This window comes from Gallinula chloropus, assembly GCF_964237585.1.
Source record: "Gallinula chloropus genome assembly, chromosome: 35".
NCBI classification, from domain to species: Eukaryota; Metazoa; Chordata; class Aves; order Gruiformes; family Rallidae; genus Gallinula; species Gallinula chloropus.
Window position 1 is genome coordinate 1,749,757 of NC_140120.1, and position 14,910 is coordinate 1,764,666.

General features: G+C 51.8%; 1 protein-coding gene across 1 annotated transcript; it reads left to right on the forward strand.

Annotated features, from left to right (window-relative positions):
* Positions 1-6,499: 6,499 nt before the first annotated feature.
* Positions 6,500-7,426, forward strand: LOC311203126 (olfactory receptor 14A16-like; the record flags this gene model as incomplete). The annotated part of the gene is made up of 1 exon (XM_084277760.1): positions 6,500-7,426. The coding sequence occupies one exon, from the start codon at positions 6,500-6,502 to the stop codon at positions 7,424-7,426; it is 927 nt and encodes a 308-aa protein (XP_084133886.1).
* Positions 7,427-14,910: the final 7,484 nt, after the last annotated feature.

Below are 14,910 nucleotides of genomic sequence, written 5' to 3' on the forward strand. Positions count from 1 at the left end.
CAGATCCACATCCCAGATGCGGATGGAATTGCCCATTTATAGGTTGTATCGATCGCAACGGTTTCTGCACAGACCGCGCTGTTCCAGCTCGCTAAAGTGGCATTGCCAAAACATATGCCTTGGCCTCTAACCTGGTCCAAAGTGATTCCTCTCCGTGGTGTATCCCACTTGCACTGAGTCGGGTTATCTTTCCATGAGTAGCTAAAAGGAGTGTTGAGGGCAACACCCTCATAGTAAGGGGGATAAGCGTCATAACATAGCCAACATGCCTTAGTAAGATTGGGGTTGGATTGATTCAGTGATCGGAAAGTAGCATCTAACACACCTAAGAATGATTTGCCAGCCGGAAGGTGAGAGTCTGGGATCGAATTGCCTAAGGGAACCTTTTGTTTAGCTGGTAGGGGACTGGTTGGGGCCAAAGTAGGAACTGGCAAGTTGTCTCTTCCTTGTCGGTTATTGCTTTTGATCCCGACATTGGGACCGGTTGCTGAGGTGGTTCTCAGCTCCTGTCTTCTAATAAAAATTAGTCCTCCCCTATTAATGCCACCTTCCCAGTACCTAAAGCCCCAGGTTTTGCCAGCAGTCCATCCCCAGTCATTCTCATTTCTTACATTTAGCATAAAATATCTACATAACTCTCCCTCCTTTGGTCTTTTTACACTCAGAGCCCTCCAAGATCTCTCCACTATTAGTTTTCTGTACCTAACACAATTGTAAGGTCCGAGTTGAATTCTGAGGTACCTGCCTGGTCCTGCTGCTGGTGTCCAGTCAGAGGCTATGGTCTCGCATCCCCAAGTAGGACAATAGAATTGACTAGGGGAGTTGCACTGAGGTCTGCCTGGATTAAAGCTAGGACATACATAGTAACTTTCATCCCACAGACAAGGGTCCACTGGGACTAAGCTACAGAGATGCACTTTAAAGCGAGGAGGGCCTGAGGTGACGATTTTCTGGAGTATTTTCTGATCCTCCCATCTCCCTAACACCCATTCCCACGGTCGATGTTCGTACAAACCAGTAGACGGTACGACAAACTCTAAAAGTAAAATCACCCAGAGACATTGTGGCCCTTTGCCACGGGGGTTTGTCTCGCCATCCTTTGGATTCTGCTGGCGTGGAACCTCCAGGGGCAGACAGGCTGTTTGCTGACTTGTTGTCCTCCTCAGCCACCAGGGTGCACGGGTCACAAAGGCGCCCGATGATCTGGTCCTTTTTGCTTTTGATGGAGAGAATTAGGCTTTTAATTTGATCAATTGTGAGCCACTCGCCTTGGCTGGTATTCGACTCGGAGCCGGAACTCGACTGACTGGCCACTTCTGGTTTTCCACTCCTTTTTGTTGGGCTCTGACCCCGCCCACCAGCTTTGTGGGTGGGTCCTTGTTCCCTCCCCCTCTACCTGCCCCTCCTCCTCGGTGGGTTCTGATTGGCTCTCCGCCTGTTGCTCATGTTCCTGTCCCTTCCTTCTCTATCTCTACCACCCTTCCCTTTCACGTCAGCCAGCTCTGGAATTTCCTCCCTGTTCCCACCAAAAGGATTTTTGCCCCGCCCTTCTTCTCCACTCTCGGCGCCATCTTTGGGCATATAGGGAGGTGGCTCCGAGCAGCTTCCTGAGATTCTGATTTCTTAGCAGCAGCCCTGGCCTCCTCAGCTAGCCCTTCCCAGAAAGATTTCGCTCGCTCCTGCCCCTCTGTAAAAGGTTTTGCCCGATCTGACCCTCCGTAAGTGGATTAGGGTTCGGGTATGGAGGCGGCATATCGCCCTCTCGATCTTTGGGCTCGGCAGGCTTATCACCATCTGGGGGCTGCAAAGTTTGTGTGGCCGCCCCGATGCCCAATTTTGGGGTGACCAACAAACATTCTTTTGCCACCCTCCAAGTGTCCTGCTCTTGTATCGCTTTCCAGAGTGCCTGCACGACCCTCCCCCACGATTTCAGATTTTTCCCACTACCTGAGGACATAGTTTCCTCGGCCAAAGCTTTAGTACACTTCCCCCACACCTCAGGGTTAAGAATATCAACCGGCTGGTCAATGACCCCGATTTTCAAAAGTCTCGCAATGGCGAGAGTAAAATCTTTAACCTCACACTCAATACCCCACTGTGTACGCAATCCCAATACGACCTTCACAAGGGCTTCCATCCTCCTTGCGGGTCCAAGGGCGTCCCCTCCACCGGGCTGGTCCTGCCACTCCGGCCGCCATTCACCTGACGCAGGCGAGTCTCCCGGGTTTACGGCACCAGATGTCGCCGTTCACGGCGTGGCGACCCGGTTCAGGAACGGCACCGGCGCCACACTCTGGCAGCACGGTCCATCAGCTCAGAGACACCAATGTGGTGGACGGCGGGGTGCGGGGCTTTATACCCCAGGGGTCTGATGTCACTTCCGTCCGCTTACCTCACCGGCTACCTACTGTTGGTTACCTAAGGAGAGAGGGGGGGGTCCTACCTTTCCGTACAGCCCGAAATCTTCTGACTGCCAGGCCCTATCTACCGACAAATTTAATGAAGGTGAAAAGAAACAAAAAGCCATCTGGGTCCCCCACTTAAACAGGCTGCAGAAGGAGCCCTGAGAGGTCTGAGGATGGAGTACTTCGAGCATGTGGAGAGCAGCCTCATGGATTTGGTAGATGCTTGTGAGGTCACTGGGAACTGAGTATCTCAACAATGTGTCCTTGGACAGTAGGGGAACACGTGCTTGTGAGGTCATACTGACAGACCTGGAGCAGGCTGTGGACAGTGGAGGTTGTTGTGAGGTCACTGATTCCAGAACAGTTGACAGGACAAGAGAAGGCAGATGGTCTGTGTTGTGATGTCAGAGGTTCCCATGGAGCTGATAGGCCAGACAAAGCCCCAAACTTGTGTAGAGAGTATCATTACTCCCTGAATAGCTGATAGGCTGGGAGAAGACCAATAGGCTGTGTGGGTTCTGAGGAAATGTCTCTAGCCTGAGTCTAGGACCAGGCTTATGGACAGGATAGGTCCTTCTGAGGCTACTGGTAGCTGGACGTATGATTGGCCAGGAACTGACAGATATCTTAGGAATGTCCTTGTGATGTCAGTGGTGCCAAAATACCTGACAAGCCAGGAATGGGGACATGTCAGTGGTAGATGCTGTGAGATCACCTTTGCCTGAGTGGTGGACAGGCCAGGAGTGTGCCCCTTACTTGTGTATGACGTTGTGGTTTCATTGGTGCTGGATTAGCTTTGATGCTGAGAGAGGCATATGGCTTGTGTGGGTGTGGTGGTTTAGCCCTGGCTGGAGGCCAGACACCCACCAAAGTCGGTCTATCCCTCCCCTTTTTATTTGGACAGGGGAGAAAATAGATATCAAGAGGCTTAGGAGTCAAGATAAGGACAGGGAGAGATCATCCTGTAATGAACGACCTGGGCAAAACAGACTCAACAGAGGGAAGGACAGAAAACTCTCCAGTTTATTACACTGCACTGCACACCCAGTGACACCAGAGTTGGGTAATGAGAAGCGTGACCAGATCTTAAAACAACGGGACCAGATCTTAAAGCACCTTCCCCCCACCCCTCCCTTCTTGCAGACTTCAGTTTAGTCAGGATTTTGCTCCCTTCTTCCCCTCCATGGTGGCACGGGAGGGGCAGGGACTGGGAGATGGGGCTTCGGTCAGTCCCTTGCAAGTTGGTTTCCTTCTTGGCCAGGGGGGTCATTCCTTCCTCACCCCCTTCCCCTGCTGCACCGTGGGGTCCCACCCAGGGCAGACAGTCCTCCACGACCTTCTCCAACGTGAGTCCTTTCCCACAGGGCTTCAGCTCTTCCCCAGCTGCCCCAGCGTGGGTCACTGCTATGGGTGCAGTCACCAGTCACAGTGTCTCTCAGTCCCAGTCCTCCACGGGGTCACCAGCCTCCCCCCAGCAAAACTGCTCTGGCACAAGTCTCTCCCTCGCTCATCTCTGTGTCTCTATCTCTCTCCATGGGCTGCCAGTGCTGGCAGGGGCTGGCTCCAACGTGGGTCACAGCATCTACTGCCTGTCTCCCCCTGCTCCATCCAGCGTGGGGTCTCTCCAGGGGCTGCAGGTGGGGTCTGGGCTTTTCCCTGGGCTGTGGTGGGACACCCGCTCCACCATGGGTTTCTCCCCAGGCTGCAGGGGCACCTTTCACTCTGGCACATTGGGCATCCTCCCTCCTCTTTCCACCCTTGGTGTCTGCACAGCTCATTCCATCTTCTCACTCCCTTCTCTGGTGGAAAAAGGCAGCTGCTTGTGTTTATGTTTTCCTCAATGTGATTCCCAGAGGCGCTGTGACAATCACTGATGGGCTGGGCCTTGGTCAGCAGTGACTCTGCCCCTGAATCAACCAATGTTTGCTCTGCAGGGCCTGCAGAGAACTTCCAGCTGCTTCTTGCAGGAGCCACCTCTGCAGCCCCCATCCTCTGCCAGCACCCAGCTACGCCAGACTGCAACAATAACTGACCTTTCTATGGATCTGATTGAAACTGTTCTGGGAGAGAATCTCCTCTGAAAGCTGACCCCCTGCACACGCTGCTTGGCCGTAGCAGCAGTTGAGGAGAGAGATTTCATGGGTATTAAACTGTGTCATGTTGAACTGCTGTTTGTTGTCAGAGAAATCTGTCTGTGCCTGTGAGCACAGATGATGCCAGGCAAAGTGTTGGGAGTCCCAGGAGGCCAGTGAGGGAACTGCTGGGCTTGGGGAAGAGCAAGGTTCTCCATGCAGGGTTGGATCTCAAGGGACTGCTTTTCCTGCCTGTCCAGAACCTCTCTACGAGATCTCTGGACAAACATCCCTTGTAGAATGCTGCTAAGACATCTTCCATGGACTGAAAAATGACACTTTTTTTTCTATGAAAAAATCCTCCATTGTGAAATTAAAGTGATTGTTTCATCACCCAATTAAAACCTCTCCAATTACTTATACAAGTCTTAATTTATGAAAGAAAATTACATGAAGAGACATGCTTCTAAGGCCTTTCTGGATGTTAATGAGCCCCATTGTGTCTCTGGTGAGTCCACAGACCTCAGATACCAAGATGAGAGTGAAGAAACTTCTCAAGAAGTTCAAGTCAGGAGTAATGCCCAAAGTACCTTGAAGCACTAACAGGCCCCACTGGGAGCCATTCCTGACAAAGCCTCCCCATGGGCTCCTTAGACCAGACAACTGGAGGCCATGAGGACAAACCCAGGCAAAGCACAGGCAGCTCTGATGCTGAGGACACCCTGGCTTGGTCTGATGAAGCAGAAATACCAAGTGCTGACCCCCAGCCCCTAGGCAGGGACATCCTGAGATTGTCAGAGATGAGACCATAGAACGATCCCCATGAGGTCTGAGGCACCAGGAGGGAGCCTACAAGAACTGGTCTTCTCTTGATGAGCTGAGCCAGGCTCCTGGGATGGGGGGAGCTCATGGCAACCCGGCAGCACTGCAGAGAGACAGCTCTGGCCAGGAGCAGCTCCTCTGCCAAGCACACAGGGCTGGGGACACTGCCTGGAGGCACCGAGGGGAGACCTGTGAGGCTGAGAGAGCTGATGGATGCTGAGAGCTCACTGGAGGAGAAATCTCCACAGCCTCTGCCTGGTATGTCTGTGGGTAATGCAGGTTCTGTTCCTGGAGGGATCTCCTAAAGCTGGGACATGGAACAGTGTGTGGGCTCTGTCAGGAGGACAGGTTCTCTCTAGGACCAGAAAGTGCTGCCTGGAAGGGATGCCCTTGTACCCCATCAGAGGGACAGGGCAGGACAGCTGTCTTCTCCTGGGCATGGTTGAGAGGTGCCCAGGGCTGTCCTTGTGAGCAGGGTCCCTGTGCTCTTGGGGTCTGTGTGCTGGGGCAGGGACTCTGCTGATGCCAGGGTCAGCACTCAGCCTGCCTGCTGGGCTTTCCACAGGGATATAGACAGCACCTCTGGGTTAAAGAAGTGACCCAGGGAAGGGCAACGTAAGGTGCTTCTGCTGTAAGAAAGTGCTGCCTGGGTCAGCTTTGCTCCAAGCCAGAGCTGATTCTTGAGAAATGCCAAAGAGAATATTTCTCCAAAGGCAGAGTCTTTGCTTTGACTTTTCCTCTCCTGTGGCTGTGCTGAGTGTGGGAGATGAGAACTTATTTCTCCCCTTCAGAATATGCAGAGAAAACATGATTCTCATGAAGATGTTGGAGACTGGGCTGAGCCCTGCACACACAGAGGTTCCCAGGGCAGAGCCCTGATGCCAGGACGGATCTGCAGAGCAGAGCTGAGCACAGGGCAGGTTGGATGAGGTCTGTGAGCACAGAGCGGGAGGTGACATGGGCAGAGAGAAGCAGCTGCAGGGACAGCTCCAGGCAGCAGAGACATTGTCAGGTTGGGAGAAGGAGCTGCTCCCAACAATGCCCTGGCAGTGGGGATTTGGTACCTCCCTGACAGCCCCGCAGTGCTGATATGATGAGGGCATTCCATGAGAAGTAGAAGGTGTTTTCCTCAAAGAATCATTCCTTAACTTCTCACTGCCTTTCCCTCCTTGGACAGGTCTCCACACTTGACAGCAGCAGATGTTCAACAGCAGCAGCTCCATCAGCCAGTTCCTCCTCCTGCCCTTTGCAGACACACGGGAGCTGCAGCTCCTGCACTTCTGCCTCTTCCTGGGCATCTACCTGGCTGCTCTCCTGGGCAATGGCCTCATCATCATCACCATAGCCTGTGACCACCACCTCCACACCCCCATGTACTTCTTCCTCCTCAACCTCTCTGTCCTGGACTTTGGCTGCATCTCCACCACTGTTCCCAAATCCATGGCCAATTCCTTGTGGGACACCAGGGCCATTTCCTACAGAGGATGTCTGGCTCAAATATTTTTCTTTACATTTTTGATCTTCACAGAGTACTTTCTTCTCACTGTCATGGCCTATGACCGCTACGTTGCCATCTGCCACCCCCTGCACTACGGGACCCTCCTGGGCAGCAGAGCTTGTGTCCACATGGCAGCAGCTGCCTGGGGCAGTGGGTTTCTCAATTCTCTGCTGCACACAGCCAGTACATTTTCACTCCCTCTCTGCCATGGCAATGCCCTTGACCAGTTCTTCTGTGAAATCCCCCAGATCCTCAAGCTCTCCTGCTCAGACACATATGTCAGAGAAATTGGACTCATTGTGGTTGGTGCTTGTTTAGGTTTTGGGTGTTTTGTGTTCATTGTGGTGTCCTATGTGCAGATCTTCAGGGCTGTGCTGAGGATCCCCTCAGAGCAGGGACAGCACAAAGCCTTTTCCACCTGCCTCCCTCACCTGGCTGTGGTCTCCCTGTTTATCAGCACAATCATATTTGCCCACCTGAAGCCCCCCTACCTCTCCTTCTCTTTTTTGGACCTCATAGTGACATTTCTTTACTCAGTGTTTCCACCAGCAGTGAACCCCCTCATCTACAGCATGAGGAACCAGGAGCTCAAGGATGCCATGTGGAAACTAAGCACTGTATGTTTTTAAGCAGCAATAAACTGTTCATCTCCTTCTGTGTATCACTGGCCATGCATGTCACGTTAGTACCATTATGTATTTATAGGGGGTTTAGTAATTGGTTTGTTTTTTCTTATTTCTAGTGTCTCTAAGCTATAACAAGGTGCACATTCATCTCTGTCCTAATGCAGTATCTCCTGGTCTTGTGTGACCCAGACACTCCCTAATGACCAGCTGTGCTCTTTGTGCATCACATCTGTCTGCAATCACCCACAATTTTATTTTTTTCCCCCTTTCAAATTATAAGAAACCACATCTTTTTTATAATTGGACTGTAATTTTTTATAATTGAGTTGTACCAATGACAGGAGAAATACTCCCCTTCCCCTGTACCTGCATTAGCATTAGTCTGTCTCTTTCATCTCCCTCGTCATTCAGGTGTTTCCAGCTCTCCTGATCAGTGGCCATGCCTAAGGACATATTTTCAGCAAACTAGATGGATGTTTGCACTTCACTTTGCTCATTGGTTTCCATTTCTGCTTGCTCTTGGTCATTCAGATGCCTTTCAACTCTCTGGTTTCAGCTTTCAGCTTCAGAGGGTTAGAAAATGTCCCATCCCTCAGAAGTCTCATGAACTGTTCTGTCAGAAGTGCAGTGTATTGATAACCTTTCTGTGTATGTGATTAAAAGCAATGTTCTGGGAGAGAATCTGCTCTGAAAGCTGACCCCCTTCACACGCTGCTTGGCCGTAGCAGGCAGCTGAGGAGAGAGATTTCATGGGTATTAAACTGGATCATGTTGAACTGCTGTTTGTTGTCAGAGAAATCTGTCTGTGCCTGTGAGCACAGATGATGTGAGGAAAAGAGTTAGGAGTCCAAGGAGGCCAGTGAGGGAACTGCTGGTCTTGTGGAAGAGCAAGGTTCTCCATGCAGGGTTGGATCTCCAGAGACTGCTTTTCCTGCCTGTCCAGGTCTCCTTAGCAGACCCATGTCCATCACAGAATGCTGCTGTCACTTTTTCTATCAACTGAGCCATGACAGAAAATACCTGTGACTGGAAAAAAGGTCCTTCAGGAAAATTCCTTTGAAATCTTCATCACTAAGGACATCACTAACATCCAAATAGTTGTAAAAGGCTGATATTTTTTTAATGAAAATGAGTTGGAGAGACATGCTTGTGAGGGCTTTCTGTAGCAACGTTGGTAGCAACGTTGCATATGGGAATCTGAGACCGGTCTGGGTCCTCCTTGCTATAGTGGCTGGAGTGTGTTGTGTCCAGTTTTGTCATCTGCTCTAAAAACACCCCATGGCACCGTCCATTGTTTGGTTACGAGGGGCACCCTTTGAATGGAGAACGTTTCAGTGAGCACAAAGTGAGCCTGGAGACTTGCTGCGCCCTTCTGTACCAGCGTACCCTGTGGCTCAGTGGAGAACTCCTGCCTGTCACGAGGGAGACCAGGGTTTGATTCCCCACAGGGAGTCGCTGCTCTGGGCATTGATTGATTGGTATTGCCTTTGGATCCTGCCATAAGGAGCTGAGTATTTAGATTTGGTGAACTGTTTGTGTGAGTGAAATGAGTTTACTCTGGTGTGAGTGGCGAGTGACTGAGTTAAACACATGGCAAGTTTGGAGCCAACTGTTGCTCCCTGGTGTTCTATACACGGGCCTGAAGATTTTTCATGTAAACCACTCTTTGTATTTGAATGTTTCACATGGAAGCAGGAGGTGGTTGTAGAATTTGGGAACAATTGTTGGTGTGGTGAATGCAGGGAGACCTGGTCTGACTGGGATAACGTTTTTAATCCGGGTCAGCTTAAACTAGGAATTTGTGGAAATTTAGAGTGTGAAAAATCAGTAGCAGATGGGAGGAAGTACAGGGTCAAATAATATCAGGTGGCCTGGGTGTGGAGCAGGAATTAGTGCCTGCCCGATCTGCCATGAATGCTGTTTGTGTACTCGAGCCAAGCGCATGAGGTGCCATAGATACATCACCTCCCTTTTGGGGAGACAGGAGCGGTACCTTAACAAGTGTCAATGTGAAATGTACAGGATCTCAGAGATATAAATAAAATAACTGAAGATTTATATCCAGTAGTAGCAGATCCATATCCACTGCTAACTAAATTAGCACCTAATTTGGTTTGGTTTACTGACTTGGACCTGAAGGATGCATTTTCCTGACTGCCCTTCAGCCCCATCTCTCTAAGGATGGTGTAAACTTCAGAGATGTTCAATACATCAGTGGTAGGCATTGTGCATTCCCTTTTGCCTGAAATTCCAGGTTTAAGCCACTCCTTTCCTCTCTGGGAGGATCACTGGTACTGATTTCTGAGGGACAGGCAATGTGCTCACCACTGTGGCTGCCTGTGTTCTTCGACCTCACCAGCTCGGTTTGAGTCTGTGTGAACATCTGCTCCACTGCAAGCAGAGAGGAAGCCAAGCTGCCAGCTTCAGTTAGATGTTGATGGTGTCACAGGGACCTGCAGGCACCGTTGCTTCCCTTGGGAATGACTTCTTTTCCTTGGTGCAAAGAGCATGGAACAGCCATTCAAGAAACCTGTAGTCCACACGTCAAGGAATCGAATAGGGGCACTGATGTACACAGAAGTATTATTTACAGTCACTGAGTGACCACATTTTTCTTTCTATGGCTTAGAAACCTTTCAAAATCTACTTCTATCAGGATCCTGGGGGGTCTTGTAGGTCTCACTGTCTGGAACCGGCCTCCCTTGGGACCTGCATCTCCTGCCAAGGGCTCCAGGAACATGGCTTAGCTCAGTCTGGGGGCTTCTGTCCCTGCCTGAGCCCTGGTGCAGCTGTGCCTGTTTCTGCTGCTGTATCCTGGCTGGGCCTGGGATCTGCACTGCAGAGAGCTGCTCTCCTGCATGGAACCCTCAGACCCAGGTCAGAGCTCGTCAGGCAGAATACAGCATATTCACCCCTTACATCCCACCCCACCCCATCCCATCCCATCCCATCCCATCCCATCCCATCCCATCCCATCCCATCCCATCCCATCCCATCCCATGCACTCACCATGACTAACAATCTTATCAGCCTGGAGTGCCAGGGGGGTTTCAGCTGCAAAACCACTTCCAAGGGCACAGGACACAAAGGACACACATGGAAACTGGATTTGCTTTAATTGTTTTGGATCTTTTGAGAGCCAGTGCTCATCGTCATGAAGACAGCAGCAGGCTGATGCACTCTTCAGTTGTGTAAAAACACCCCTTGCAGCCTGGCAAAGGCAAGTCCCAGCGCTGCAGAGAGCAGCAGCCAGGACAGAGGCTGAGACATCCCAGTTTCTTCAAGAGCAAGAACATGAAAGATGAAGATCTGGACAGACCACACACAAAAGAGGTGGTGGGTGGTACTATGGGCTATTTGCCAAAGTATGGCACCCAGTGATGACAGAAGCTTCCTTCTGGCATCCCCAAACCTGTGCTTCTTGTCCAGGGACACATGAAAAATGCTCCTTTGAAAGTGCTGCCCTGGGCCTGTATTGCCCATGGGCAGAGTGGAAAAGCAGCAGCTCCTTCCTGATGGTGCAGCAAGTCCAGAGCCCTTCCAAGCACTTCCAGGCTGTTTCACACAAGCAAGAACTCCTGGGGAAATGGAGCCAAGGGAAGAGCAGAGCTCGGTCCCGCTATGAACCTGCCATGGGCAAGAGAGCCTGAGAGAGGCAGGGCCTGAGTGGCACCTTGGAGGTGCCAGAGCAGCAGGCAAGAACCAAGCCAACAGGGCCCAAAGGAGCCCTGACTGAGGGCTGTGCTCAGTGCTACAGAGGACAAGAAGACAGCCTCCCTTGGAGCTGGATCTGGCAGTCCAGAGAGCTTCCTCCCCCAAATGTGGGTCACGAGGGCCACCTTCGTGGAGCATGACCAGCAGGCCCTGAGCAACAATGGCCCAAAGGACCCCTGGCAAGGGGCTGTGCCTAAAGCCGTGAAGGAGGCGAAAAAAACATCCAGGAACACTGACCAGCCCACTGTGGGGGAAAAAAGCCTTCCTCCCCCCAGCTGCAGGGCACGAGGTGCCACCTTCATGTTGCACAGGCAGTGATCCAGCCCAGAGGGGCCGGAGGAGCCCTGACAAGGGGTCCTGCTCAGTGCTGCAGAGGAAGGCAAAAAACCCCTGGGGACCAGTGCCAATCTGCCCCGGGGGAAAATCCCTTCCTGACCCCAGCAGCAGAGCTGGCGATCGGCTGTTCCCTGAGCATGGGAGCAAGACCGGCTCCCTCCTCCCACCGGCTGCTCACGCCTCCCAGGAGATGCGCCAGCCCTGTTCTCCCTCAGCCTGGAGCCATCCCAGGGGCTGCCCCGAGTGGTCAGGTGCCCCCGGCCTGATGGACCCTGGGGGCCAGTGTCCTTCCCTTGCGCCTGCTGGGGACACCAGCGGGTGCTGCAGAGCAGTGGGACTCTTGCCACTTCTCTCCATCCCATTGCTTACAGTTGCACTGCTGCCCCTGGCTCCATGGCAGGGGAGGATGCTGAGCTCTGCAGGGCTTCTCCAGAGGAATTCCCTTGCCCTGGCCATGGCTCTCCAGAGGAAAAGGCCTGAGCGCCTCTGGCACCTGCAGGGATGGGTGGTGGCTGTAATCTCCTGGAGCAGCTTTTCCATCCAGCAGATGGGCTCTAAAGGTGGCTTTGCCAGCAGCAAAGTAGATCCATTAGACTCTTCCTGCTTTTGTTCTGCCTCCCTCAACCTCTGCCAGGGAATGTCAGCTGCTCCTTAAGGGCTCCCTCTGAGGAGGTCTTCTAGCTGTCCCTGTGGCAGCTCTGTCTGTGGGACAGGGCAGGCTGCTGCCTTTTATACTGCCTGGGGACACGGTGACTACTGTGTTGCCAGGTGACAGCACTGTGAGGTAGCAATGATGTCGGATGTGAAGCTCCACCCTCCGCAGCTCCACCCAGAGAAGCCCCTCCCACTTTAGCACTGCCCACCAATGCTCCACCCCACATCCATCCAAGCCTCACTGACCAAGGCACTGCTCACTGCAGCCCCAGGTGCCACCCCTTAGCCCAGCACCCTTTGGAGGAAGGCCTTTGGGGTGCTGGTCCCCAGGCATCCCTGTGCCCAGCAGGCCTCAGGCCCTCTCCCTGCCCATGGTGGCCATGCACAGGGCACAGCTGCCTGGCATCCTTGACATCTCCTTGGCCACCCAGCTCCTAAGGACAAACCTGGTGCTGGACACCTGGTGCTTTTCCTGGGGTGTAAGTGGGTGTAAGTGGTGTAAGCATCCATCTTCAAAACTGCTAAAAGTCCTGCAATAACTCCCTTAAGAAATGTGCAAGAGCTGAAAGATGACTCTGGTCAGAAACATCCCCAGGTAGCCCTCTAGCAGCCCTAGTAACCTTGGAATCAGGACACTCCTTGCCATAGGAATGGTCCTAACAGTGCCTGGTATCATTTTCACGTTATACCAGCATCCAGCTTTGAAAATGATAAATGTCCAGCAATAGTTCCAAACAAACTATAAAGGGCTGAAAGATGTTACTGGGCTGAAACCTCCCAGGGTAGCCTACTAGCAGACCAGGTTACCTTGGGTCTCTGGTCATTCCTAGCTGTGGGAATCATCCTAAAATTGAGTGACATCTAACTCCAGCTCTACTAGTGTCTACCTTCTAAACTGCTAAATGTCCAGCAATAATTCCCAAACAAAAGGGACAAGGGCCTAGAGAGGTTCCTGGCCTGACACCTCCCTAGGTAACCCACTAGCAGCATGACTAACCTTAAGGATCAGCACATTCCTAGTGAATGGAACAACCCTAAAGGTGCCGGACATCTATGAAGGGCCCTACAGTCCTCCACCTTAAAAACTGCTAAAAAGCACTAATAGCTCCAAAACAAATACAGCGAGGGATGACAGAAAATACTGGCCTGAAACCTCCCCATGTAGACTACAAACCGGAAAACTAATTTTGGAGCTCAGGGATTTCCTTGCCAATGGATCAGTCCTACCAGTGCCTGACTTCATTTTCAGGTTCTACCAGCATCTGCCTTCAAATATGCTATACGTCCTCCAGCAGCACAACAGAAAATGAGTGTGGGCTGAAAGATGCTCTTGGCATGAAACCTCCTCAGGAACTTGACGAGAAGCACCAGTAACCATGGGGCTCAATGTGTTCCTTGTTCAGGGAACTGTCCTAAGACTCCCTGATATCATTATTAGGCACGACGAGTGTCCATCTGGGAAACTACTAAATGTCCAGCAAAAGCTCCCAACAAAAGGTGGGAGGGCCAAAAGATGTTCCTGGCCTTAATCTCCCCAGGTAGCACACAAAACACCCCAAAACACAACAGGTACTAAATACAAGAAGTCAAATCTCCCTGCAGTAGGCATCAGAGCATGTGAGGCTGAGGATCTGGGGGATTTCAGAGAAGAACTGGGCAACAGCAGCTCCCGTATGTCTGCAAAGGCCAGGAGGAGGAAGTGGGGAATGAAGCTGCCCTTGGACATTTTCTGTCTCTTTGCAAGAAGACCTCTGCAAGGAGAACAAGGCAGTGAGAACTTAGGGCACTCCTCACTGAGCTAAACATTCTCATTGGAGACCCAAGGACTGCCTCTCCCTGTTCTACTAGAGATTATAAATGTCCTTTTTGGGAAGTCTATTTCCTGCATGTTGAGGGTGCCACTGTCTGTATGGGACTCTTATGTGAGCTCTCCAGGTGTCAGTTTGTCCACGGAACAGAGGGTCTATCTTTTTTGATACATATATTTTATACATTGTGGTTTCCACTTCCCCCAACTGCAGAGCAGAGCTTTTCCTAGTTTTGGTCTTGTGAAACATCGAAAAATGCCCAACTGCTCACCTAAATCCCTTCCTTTCACAGGGGGCAAGAGTACTCTCCCTGTCCCTGCCTGGGAGTTCTGCTTCATGGGGAGACAAGGAAAGGTGATTGTCCTGCCCAGCTCTGGTTTGATTAGGAGAAATGACTCTGCTGGACACAAGGATTTCTCCCCAGACAAGGGAGGGAACGTCAGAGATGAGATCATAGAGTGATCCCCATGAGGCCTGAGGCACCAGGAGGGAGCCTAGAAATACTGGTCTTGTGCTGAGCTGGGCTTCACTCCTGCAATGGAGGGAGCTCATGGAAACCCGGCAGCACTGCAGAGAGACAGCTCTGGCCAGGAGCAGCTCCTCTGCCAAGCACACAGGGCTGGGGACACTGCCTGGAGGCACCGAGGGGAGACCTGTGAGGCTGAGAGAGCTGATGGATGCTGAGAGCTCACTGGAGGAGAAATCTCCACAGCCTCTGCCTGGTATGTCTGTGGGTGAGAGGTAAAGAGACTTTGCTTTGAATTTTCTGCTCTTCTGGACTGGGTGGGGTGTGGGAATTGAGTTTTTCTTGATAACTTAGAAGGCAGCAGTGCAAACACATTTGGTCACAGGAACTTGTCAGACACTCTGTTGAGCCCTGCACACACAGAGGTTGCCCAGGGCAGTGCCCTGCTGCCATAAGTGGTCTGCAGAGCAGAGTTGAGCACAGGGCAGGTTGGATGAGGTCTGTGAGCA